Source organism: Salmo salar, chromosome 19, assembly GCF_965601325.2.
Source record: "Salmo salar chromosome 19, fSalSal1, whole genome shotgun sequence".
Classification (NCBI taxonomy): Eukaryota; Metazoa; Chordata; class Actinopteri; order Salmoniformes; family Salmonidae; genus Salmo; species Salmo salar.
Genome location: NC_138309.1, coordinates 60611268 through 60622130, shown reverse-complemented (window position 1 = coordinate 60622130; position 10863 = coordinate 60611268). Strand labels below are relative to the sequence as shown.

Below are 10863 nucleotides of genomic sequence, written 5' to 3'. Positions count from 1 at the left end.
GGGCACTACACATTGTGGGTACATGGGGTGAGTCAACCAAGCACCAGATGCTAAATAAATCCTGTTTAAAGATTTCATTTGGAAGTTTATTTGCAAGTTACACTGTAAAACTAGACATACCATAAAGACAAAACACTACTGCCATAATGGTGAGGTAGCCTGACATTCTTTCATCCCAGTCATATTCTCTATAGTCAAATTACAGGCTTGACAAGGTAGTTTTCTGACGAAAAAAGTTTACTTGGTCCTCTGTCTCTTAGCTGGCCTGTCATTGGTCTCCGGGTCTGACTTATTGTGAAGGCTGTTCTCTAGATTCACGTCCTTCAGCAGGGGGAGCTGCAGCTGATTGGCTATAGCCCATGCCCACAAACACAGCTCCACCCTATGGGGGGTCCAGTCCCGCTCGCTGTCCACTGAGGAAGATGGAGGAGGCGGGTCAACAAACAACATCAGCATAGATTATGGCATGGGGTTACGGCATAGTTCCCCCCCCCCCCTGTCTCTCACACACACACACACACACACACACACACACACACACACACACCCAGGAGGGAGCCTATTGCATATGGAGCAAAACTACAATGTTGCAGATAGATAATATTTGGAGCCACTGAATATGTATCCACAAATGTGCATTACACACACACACACACAATCTCACCTTTGTTAAGTGTTTGTGTGTGTGTAGCCATCTTGTTCAGGTAGAGCGCATAGTGCCTGGGTGTGTACTGGATGGGCCCCAGTCCAGGGATACTTTCAACGGCCTCGTCGGCCATGAACGCAGCCTGCTCGGGAGCTCCTGCTGCCAATACAGCTGGAACACAACGGCCAGTCAAAGATAGTCCAAGTTAAACTGTGCCCCTTACCGGATTGCTGTAGTTTCCTGAATATTAACTACGCTTTGACAGTGTCGGGAACCTCCGTCCTGCATTGTGAGCTTTGTTCAGCGTGCTAAATTGAGATGAATAGGCCTAAATCAATTTATCCCATTAAGAAGGTGACTGAACCAACATTGTCTAGGTTACTTTTTTTTCTACTCTTGAAAAGAAGAAAACATGTCAGCCTTCTCAGTCTTAAAAATTGCCTAAAAAGTGTTTTCTCATCCTGTGAACCAGACAGACAGCCCCTGGGTGCTGCTGACCTGAGGCGGTGGCTGGGCCCAGGGCTTTGAGAGAGCTGAGTTCTGTGATGGCTGCCTGGACGTCAGGGAGGAGACTGAAGGCCTTTCTAGAGCACTTCTCCACCATCTCATCACTGTTAGAGGCCACGAGCTGCTGCAGCCGCGGACGGAACTTCCCCCTCTGCAGGTGATACAGTGCCAAGACATTTCACAACCAGTCAGGGAGCAGGGAGTTTAAAGAGATTTCTTTGTTCATGGACTGTAAGGAAAGCATAGTTACTAGGATTTTTATTTTAATTTCAAATTATTACCTGGAATATCAGAAACATTCACTTACTACTTAGTCAATAAAGCTATGCATCTATCTGCACTACTTACAGTGAGCTTCCACTCCATCAGTTTCACCAGCTCTGGTTGGGTGATGTATTTGTAAGCACGCCCAGCGATGGCTACAGGCAGCTCCTCTTGATACCTGGCCAGAGACGAGGCTCAGACTAAATATCCCATTTACATTTAAGTCATTTAGCAGACGCTCTTATCCAGAGCGACTTACAAATCCCATGTTTACTGACATCAATCAAAGGGCATGCATAAATGTCATTGAAGGATTCCCCATCCTGATAAATTGAAAGCTCAAATCTATGTGCGTTTATGTTAATTAATGTGACAGATTGACTGTAGTTGTGATGATAGTCTGCTCTTCATTGATACCTGGTAATGGGATCATATATGTGCCACACTTACCATTTATCCAAGGGAAGCAGTTTTCCAGACTTCTTGCCCTTCCCAAGGGACTTGGCCTCCACTACCTCCCAGTATTTCCCATATAACTTTCTCCAGACAGCTGGGTCTTCGCAGGCGAATAGTGCTCCACTCATTGCTTTATAAAGGGTTAATGGGCCAAAACCACCTCAGACCTGAGTAGACATTACACAGAGGAATGTTGTTATTCCCCAAAACTCCTGAGGGAGGAGGGACTTTTCCCCTGACACACTGCAGATGACAGCTGCTATCTAAACCTTTATATACATTCTAAAGTTCTAAAGTTGACAAGCCTCATTCTCAGTTCTCAGTTCAATAGGCCTACTCTTTTCAGTTCAATAGGCCTACTCTTTTCAGTTCAATAGGCCTACTCTTTTCAGATCAATAGGCCTACTCTCTGTATTGATATTCATTCTGGCCCAAAATAGCCTATTCAATAGATAGATGTGCATGAACTGAAACTGTATGGGAAGAACAAGACAAATGCATTCAGCTGCGACTTCAAAGTCATGATGTCAGAATAATAAAAGGTATAAAAACACTTACCATCCAACTGTGTAGAACAGTAATAAAATGTTACAAAACAAACTATGAACGATGAATGAATTCCTTTCAGAACATGTACTTCCGTTTTGTAATGCTTGTTTTCGCTAGATTCATGGAAATAACAGTTACAACTTCCGGTTCTTCAGTGCAGTGAACAACAATTTTTTTTCAAAAGCAAGGTTAGTCCTCCAAAATTAGCGCCAATTGTTGTGCACTGAAAACATTTATATTGGCAAATAACGGTACCTTTCTTGTCAACTAATATTTTGAACCTGCTAGTAAAATAATTAGCATCATGTCATCCGGCTGGCATGTTGAAACTAACGTTTAGTACTTTAGCAAGTTAACGTTAGCTAGTAAGCTTTATAGTCAGCTCCCAGGTGATTTCTGCTCGCAAATTAGAAGACAAATGTTCTTTATTGAAATGCATTCATTGGCTGTGTGTCTCAGTCTTGTTGTTCCTGGTGTGAGGTCATTTCGAGAACGTGAACGACACAATTAGTATAGCTAGGTACGTTAGCTACCCTAGCCAGATGCTAGCTAATATTTATAAACATTTCAAATGACAGGTCATAAACTTCCCTAAACATTGCAAAGTTCATTTTAAGCAATGAATGGTCATCTTAGTTTTATGCGCCCCTCTGTTATAATCATGCAGGAATCTGGAGAGCTGGGAGCATTAAGCAGTCCGCCATGCACTTCGGGCAAAGGGGGGTGAATATTCTCTTGAGCCATGTTATAGAAGACTATTGGGTTGTAGGTAAGCGCTGTTTTGGTGTAACTTGTGAATGTTTAATCTGGTTGCTGTAATTGTCTCAGCCTCAGTGACGTATCAGTGTAGCTACTCTTTAAAGATAATTTGATTTTGAAGAGTTGCAATGACAGCTTTTTGCTCCAGCTTGGACCTCAGCACCTGAACAGGAAGGAACTTTGTCTAAGTAGATACTGGTTAGGCCTAGGTACTATCAGGTCGTGGCTGGCTGGTTGGAGCAAAAACCTACAGACACACTACTGAATGGGTTCCCTTTCTCAGCCCCACAAGATTAACATATACATGTGGATGATTGTTGAAGTGGAGGATAATGACCCTTTTCTCTGGTGACCTCTGACAGGACTGTATGAGGAGGCCTCTGTGTTTCTCTAGAGGCAGAGAGGATCGCTGCTGCTATTTGGAGTAAGTCCATTGGAATGAATTAGAGATTACAGAGTCTTATAAGTATGTGACAGACCACTGCCAACAGCACAGCTCAAGTACCAAACTGAGCTCTCCTCATAGCTGTAGTGCCATCTTCTGGTGAAACTATGGCCATTCTTTTGGAATTTCCCAATATAATTTCCCCAACCACCCTTCTGTGTCCCCCACCAGGCCATGGAGAAGATGTCGCGGGTAACCACAGCCCTGGGCAGCAGTGCCATAAGCGGACGCACCATGTTCTGCCACCTGGACGCGCCCGCCAACGCCATCAGCGTGTGCCGCGATGCCACACAGGTGGTGGTGGCCGGCCGCAATATCTTCAAGATCTACGGCCTGGAGGAGGAGCAGTTTGTGGAGAAGCTCAACCTGCGCGTGGGCCGCAAGCCCTCGCTCAACTTCAGCTGCGCCGACGTCATGTGGCACCAGATGGAGGAGAACCTGCTGGCCACGGCTGCCACCAACGGGGCGGTAGTCACCTGGAACCTGGGCAAGCCGTCGCGCAACAAGCAGGACCAGCTGTTCACCGAGCACAAGCGCACGGTCAACAAGGTGTGCTTCCACCCCACGGAAGTCTACATGCTGCTCAGTGGCTCCCAGGACGGCTACATGAAGTGCTTCGACCTGCGCAAGAAGGAGTCCGTCAGCACCTTCTCAGGTATGTGTGTCTGTGGATAGTTCTTGCACTCTTTTGAGGTTGAACCCAGGAGTTACACCTTGGGTGGAGTGTAGAAATACCTACCCGGGCCTGGTTTCCCGATAGCGATGCAATTTAGGCTTACAAGTGTTTTAACGATGCATCGTTCTTACAACGGCCGAAGATGTTAACATGCGTTTCCCAAAACACCACGCAGAAAGAACGTTCACTGAGTGCGTTGTTGGAGCATGTGTCAATACTGATAGGAAGAAAGGCAGCGCTGCTCTTTGATCAGCTTTCTCCATTCAAATCTTACCTTAACATAATAATTATTCCACAATACTGACGACAGATCAGCTCCTAGACAGTTATCACCTTACGGCTGCAAATATTGAGGTGGCTTATTCTAATGCTTACCCTATAATGCACTAAATCTCCAATTTAATTTGGCACATCATTGCGCACATGTTGTTACACATCATTAAATATATTGAGGCAAAAATGACAGTGTAGCAACGAATAGAACTCAATTGACTGAACATGAAATTGATTTCCATATGATTTAAATGTATATGCCTATGTAGGAATGCAGTTATCTCAGTTTTCATTTAGAACATATTTTTATCCTTCACTTGCAAAGACATTGGCAACTTTGTATTTATAGTCAATTTCTTTCCGAAGTTATCGGCTGTCAAAGAGAGACAGATAAACAACTTGATTCTATGTTGAGCAGAGATCTTCTGTGTATAAAGTGACGCAGAAGGGCAAAAAAAAGCATCTAACGATGCACTTAGCTGATCTATGAATGGTTTGTGGTAGTTGATAAATAACAATAGTTTTTGAAGTGCGTTTTTACTAACGATGGTTTGGGAAACAGCTGGGTGATTTTCACGATGCTGCTACGAAGGTTCTAATGATGAACTTAACCTTAAGATGCTTTTGGGAAACCGGGCCCTGCTCATGTCCAGGAATGCCTCTGGGCTACAAAACAAACAGCATCTTATTATTTACTAAATAAACAACATAGTCGTACGACATGGTAACGTACCTGGCCTGAGAACATTCCTGTTTATCGATGTTATTTTTTTCAGGTCAGTCGGAGAGTGTAAGAGATGTTCAGTTCAGCATGAAGGATTACTTTACTTTTGCTGCTTCCTTTGAGAACGGTAACGTCCAGCTGTGGGACATCCGGAGGCCTGACCGGTATGAGAGGATGTTCACAGCCCACACCGGCCCTGTGTTCTGCTGTGACTGGCACCCCGATGACAGGTAGGCAGAGGCTTTAGAGAAAGACATGTTGAAAAAGCATAGATGTTTGCAGTGGTTGACCATTCATCTAAAGTTAATTTTCTTTAGATGCAGTAACCATTCTTGCTTACAGTGTGGCTGTTGATTCACCTGATTCAACAGCCACTTTGCTAATGTATTGACCTCTGTCTGCAGGGGTTGGCTGGCCACTGGCGGCCGGGACAAGATGGTGAAGGTGTGGGACATGACCACCAACCGGGCCAAAGAGATCTACTGCGTCCAGACCATTGCCTCGGTGGCACGGGTCAAGTGGCGTCCTGAGAGGAAGTGGCACCTGGCCACCTGCTCCATGATGGTGGACCACAACATCTATGTGTGGGACGTCCGACGGCCCTTCATCCCCTTTGCCACCTTCGAGGAGCACAAGGACGTGACCACGGGTATCGTGTGGCGCCACCAGCATGACCCCTACTTCCTGCTGTCAGGCTCCAAGGACAGCACGCTCTACCAGCACATGTTCAAGGACGCCAGCCGGCCCGTGGATCGGGCCAACCCCGAGGGGCTGTGCTTCGGCCTGTTTGGCGACCTGGCCTTCGCCGCCAAGGAGAGCCTCATCAGTGGCGACTCCAACAGGAAACCCTACCCGGGTGGCGACCGCCGCTACCCAATCTTCTTCTTCAAGAAGCCCGATCTGACGGAGCAGTTTGCCCACGTGTCCAGCGCCCTCAGCGTGTTCGAGTCGTCTCTGGAGAGCAGGCGCATGGACTGGTTTGTCAAGACGGCGCGCCTCTACCTCCTCGGCGGCAAACCCTTCGCTGAGCTGTGCGACCACAATGCCAAGGTGGCCAAGGAGCTCAACAGACCTCAGGTTGGTCAGTCTTCCCCTCAGAGATGAGCTGCATTCATTTACACATATCCAATTAAATATTGTTGTGGAACTAAGTAGAGTTTTGAGGATCACTAACAAACCTATTTCATATTTCCCCATTTGAAGGTTTCTACTACATGGACGATGCTTCGGCTCATGTTCTCAGATCCAGCGAACCTCTCGACACCTGGTCCAAATAACATCAGCAAACTGGGCAACCTTCCTTTAATGAACAGGTACTGACCACAGGCTTTACATAAAACACATAAGCTGAAAAATAGTGTGGACAAACTAAAATCCTTTTTTTGTGTCCGCCCAAGTTTCAGTATGAAGGAGATGGGGACGGAGAGCAGGCTGGACCGTAGTAAAGGAGAGAGCAGACAGGACAACATTCACCTGGAGCCTGGGAACTCGCTCATCAACAGCAACAACGATGGTGAGAATAAACTAAAAACATTCAAGCTGCTCCCACTTGACTGAAGAAATGAATCAACATATAGGTTGTTTTTGTGAACCACATTTAGTAGAATGTTACTTACTATGATGGATGCAATAGATGAGTAAACAATACAGAGATTTGTCCAACTGCAGAGAATGAGGAGACCGAGGGGAGTGAGGGACAGGCGGAGTACATGTTTGGTGACGCTGAGCTGGATGACGATGACCTCTACTCTATGGAGCACGAAATCCAGGCCGGTGAGTCTGACCCCAACACAGGTCGTATACATTCAACACTGATGACTTGGACTCTCCGAGGGTGTCCAAGGGGGAGTTGGGGAAATACATATATATTTTCCATTTCACACCTCACACTCGTACAGGTACATGCAGGGAAACGGGTACAAGGTACACTTGTACATGCAGGGAAACGGGATAAATATAAGCACCCCCCTATTTGACCTTTGATGTAGCCAATAGCCTCCACTAACCTTATATGTCGAATGCCATTTCAATGGAGGTTACAGCCATGTTTCATAGCTAGTCTATGATCTACGCCTAGTACTTTCTGAGCATTATTCTTCTCTGGTGCTTTCAGTGGAAGAACAGGAGTACACGCTCCCCCAGGAGGCCTTCCCGCTGCGCCACGAGATCATGGACAACCCGTCGGTCCCGGAGCACCTGCAGCAGGACAAGGCCGACTCGCCGCACGCCAGCGGCAACGAGGCGGAGGTCATGTGCCTGACGCCCATAGAGTCCCTCTCACTGATCGCCATCTCGCAGCCGCTGTTCAGCCCCCACCTTCCCGCCCGCTTCTTCTGCCCCGTGGTCAGGGAGATGCTGAGCCACTACGCCGAGCAGGGCGACGTGCAGATGGCGGTCTCGGTGCTCATCGTCCTGGGTGACCGCATCCGTAAGGAGATCAACGACCTCACTCAGGTGTGAGCTAGGAATATAACAGTTGTCATGGTGAAGAACTGAAGCTTTCTAATACGGATAATGTTGAGAATATGTATGGTCGGTTCCTGAACCAGAATAGAAATTCAATGATTATGTGTTGCATAAAATTAATTGGGATGCTCTTGAGAATTCTGAATTCTGAACGATTTAACATGGCTGATTTGGTTTACAAATAACTGCTTGATTGACTAAATAATGATGGAGGTTAGAGTCTTGGTAATCTGCATGTCTTCCAAGCTGACAAATATTTTGTTCATTTCGGCATGTTCTAATAATAGCGTTGACCCTATTTCAGGAGCACTGGTACATGTCCTACATTGACTTGCTGCAGCGTTTCGAGCTGTGGAACGTGTCCAACGAGGTCATCAAGCTGAGCACTTGCAGCGCCATCACCTGTCTGAACCAGACATCCACCACTCTGCATGTCAATTGCAGCAACTGCAAACGGCCCATGAGCAACAGGGGCTGGATCTGTGACCGGTATAACTTTGACCTACCTAACACAGTAAATTGTTAAGTGAAGGGTTACTAACCTATGAGAAACAATCTAGAAAGGCATTAACAGTGTAACTAAATGGCAAATTACATATTTCTAGATACGCTCAAATCAAATGTATTTATTAAGCCCTTTTTTACATCAGCAGATGTCGCAAAGTGCTATACAGAAACCCAGCCTAAAACCCCAAACAGCAAGCAATGCAGATGTAGAAGCACAGTGGCTAGGAAAAACTCCCTAGAAAGGCAGGAACCTAGGAAGAAACCTAGAGGAGCCAGGCAAGAGAACATTTGGAAAGTTGTGCAATATAGCCACTTAACTTCTTTGCCTGTTCCCCAGGTGCCACCAGTGTGCCAGTGTTTGTGCCGTGTGCCACCATGTGGTGAAGGGGCTGTTTGTGTGGTGCCAGGGCTGCAGTCATGGCGGGCACCTGGAGCACGTGATGAACTGGTTAAAGAGCAATTCTCACTGCCCGGCCGGCTGCGGACACCTGTGTGAGTACACCTGACCCTCAGCTCCACCCCCGCCCAGCCGGCTCTCTGTGAGAGGGAGAGCACCTCACCTCACCTGGCTCACGCTGGCCTGCGTCTCACACTCCAGGCTGGCCTCTCCAAAGACTGGGGTCCACAGGGGGGTGGCCATGGTAGCAGGATGGCTGTATTGGAAGATAGGTCGGTAAGACTGGCGTCCAATTCATTAAACCAGTCGGAGAGGAGAACGAGGGATCATGTACCTACCGTATGGAGCACTTAAAAGTTTGGGATGGGCCCCCTGGTCTATTCAGTGCTCACTTTGACAATGACAGAAACTCAAAGTTAAGTGAACACAATCATCTGTGCCCGTCAAAAGTTTGGACACACCTACTCATTCAAGGGTTTTGCTTTATTTTTACTATTTTCTACATTGTAAAATAATAGTGAAGACATCAAAACTATGAAATAACACATATGGAATCATGTAGTAACCAAAGAAGTGTTAAACAAATCAAAATATATTTTATATTCTAAAAAGTACCCACCCTTTGCACACTCTTGGCATTCTCTCAACCAGCTTCATGAGGTAGTCACCTGGAATGCTTTTCCAACAGTCTTGAATGAGTTCCCACATATACTGAGTGCTTGTTGGCTGCTTTTCCTTCACTCTGCATTCCAACTCTTCCCAAACCATCTCAATTGGGTTGAGATTGGGTGATTGTGGAGGCCAGATCATCTGATACAGCACTCCATCACTCTCCTTCTTGGTCAAATAGCCCTTACACAGCCAGGAAGTGTGTTTTGTGTTATTGTCCTGTTTGAAAAACAAATGATAGTCCCACTAAGTGCAAACCAGATGGGATGGCATATCGCTGTAGAATGCTGTGGGAGCAATGCTGGTTAAGTGTGCCTTGAATTCTAAATAAATCACCGACAGTGTCTACAGCAAAGCACCATCACACCTCCTCCATGCTTCACTGTGGGAACCACACATGTGGAGATCATCCGTTGACCTACTTCGCATCTCACAAAGACTGCGGTTGGAACCCAAAATCTCAAATTTTGACTCATCAGACCAAAGGACAGATTTCCACCGGTCTAATGTCCATTGCTCGTGTTTCTTGGCCCAAGCAAGTCTCTTCTACTTATTGGTGTCCTTATAGTGGTTTCTTTGCAGAAAATTGACCATAAGGGCCTGATTTATGCAGTCTCCTCTGAACAGTTGATGTTGAGATGTCTGTTACTTTAACTCTGTGAGGTGCAATCTGAGATGCAGTTAATTGCAGATTTCTGAGGCTGGTAACTAATGAACTTATCCTCTCCAGTAGAGGTAACTCTGGGTCTTCTTTTCCTGTGGCAGTCCTGATGAGAGCCAGCTTTATTATAGCTCTTGATGGTTTTTACGACTGCACTTGAAAAAACTTTCAAAGTTCTTGAAATTTTCCAGATTAACAGACCTTCATGTCTTAAAGTAATGATGGACTGTCGTTTCTCTTTGCTTATTTGAGCTGTTCTTGCCATAATATGGACTTGGTCTTTATATTCTGTATACCACCCCTACCTTGTGACAACACAACTGATAGGCTCAAACACATTAAGTAAAGTAATTCCACAAATTAACTTAAGGCACACCTGTTAATTGAAATGCATTCCAGTTGACTCCCTCATGAAGCTGGTTGAGAGAATGCTGAGTGTGCAAAGCTGTCATCAAGGCTACTTTGAAAAACCTAAAATATATTTTGATTTGTTTGAACACTTTTTTTTGGTTACTACATAATTCCATGTGTTATTTCATAGTGTTGTCTTCACTATTATTCTACAAAGTAGACAATAAAGAAAAATCCTTGAATCAGTAGGTGTGCTCACACTTTTGACTGGTACTGTATATTTGCTGAAATGGCCTTTTGTTTTTGTAATTCAGTGTGTTGCTCAGCTGGGCGGAACAGTTTGCTCTTCTAAATGGATCATTTGTATGTAAATAGCGATAAAGATGTCTGTCTTGATGTGGACTTTATTCATCAGATAACTAATCTCCAGCACTGTTTTCTATGGCAATAAAACATTTTGTGAAGCTCAGCTGTCTCTGTATCATAAACCATGTGAACTTGTATTAACCCAGT

The 10863-nt window shown here is 45.5% G+C and overlaps 2 protein-coding genes across 4 annotated transcripts; one reads left to right on the top strand and one right to left on the bottom strand.

Annotated features, from left to right (window-relative positions):
- Positions 1-59: 59 nt before the first annotated feature.
- On the bottom strand, positions 60-2604 carry zgc:112496 (uncharacterized). Its single transcript, XM_014158917.3, has 6 exons — positions 2432-2604; positions 1868-2040; positions 1502-1595; positions 1145-1304; positions 665-817; positions 60-413 (listed from the first exon to the last, which is right to left on the bottom strand). Exons 2-6 carry the CDS (start codon positions 1999-2001, stop codon positions 238-240), a joined length of 717 nt encoding a protein of 238 aa, XP_014014392.1. The 5' UTR covers positions 2002-2040; positions 2432-2604; the 3' UTR covers positions 60-237.
- On the top strand, positions 2535-10819 carry wdr24 (WD repeat domain 24). 3 transcript variants are annotated; one of them, XM_014158914.3, is made up of 12 exons: positions 2535-2610; positions 3090-3191; positions 3544-3605; positions 3798-4281; positions 5352-5529; positions 5704-6376; positions 6503-6612; positions 6697-6812; positions 6968-7072; positions 7413-7753; positions 8070-8254; positions 8610-10819. In XM_014158914.3, the coding sequence occupies exons 4-12, from the start codon at positions 3801-3803 to the stop codon at positions 8776-8778; spliced, it is 2358 nt and encodes a 785-aa protein (XP_014014389.1). In that variant the 5' UTR covers positions 2535-2610; positions 3090-3191; positions 3544-3605; positions 3798-3800; the 3' UTR covers positions 8779-10819. The 3 variants fall into 3 exon arrangements, with proteins under 3 accessions (XP_014014389.1, XP_045558498.1, XP_014014390.1); XM_014158915.3 differs by lacking the exon at positions 2535-2610 and adding an exon at positions 2638-2942; XM_045702542.2 differs by lacking the exon at positions 3090-3191 and having other exon boundaries at positions 2588-2610.
- The last annotated feature ends 44 nt before the right edge of the window (positions 10820-10863 follow it).

Bases quoted from the DNA above. Each gene is read 5' to 3' on its own strand.
- zgc:112496 (XM_014158917.3), bottom strand. From the start codon at position 2,001: ATGAGTGGAGCACTATTCGCCTGCGAAGACCCAGCTGTCTGGAGAAAG. The intron at 818-1,144 runs GTCAGCAGCACC...GTTGTGTTCCAG, and splicing joins GGGCCCAGCCACCGCCTCAG to CTGTATTGGCAGCAGGAGCT. The intron at 414-664 runs GTGAGATTGTGT...CATCTTCCTCAG, and splicing joins CACACAAACACTTAACAAAG to TGGACAGCGAGCGGGACTGG.
- wdr24 (XM_014158914.3), top strand. From the start codon at position 3,801: ATGGAGAAGATGTCGCGGGTAACCACAGCCCTGGGCAGCAGTGCCATA. The intron at 6,377-6,502 runs GTTGGTCAGTCT...CCCCATTTGAAG, and splicing joins AGGAGCTCAACAGACCTCAG to GTTTCTACTACATGGACGAT. The intron at 7,073-7,412 runs GTGAGTCTGACC...TGGTGCTTTCAG, and splicing joins GGAGCACGAAATCCAGGCCG to TGGAAGAACAGGAGTACACG.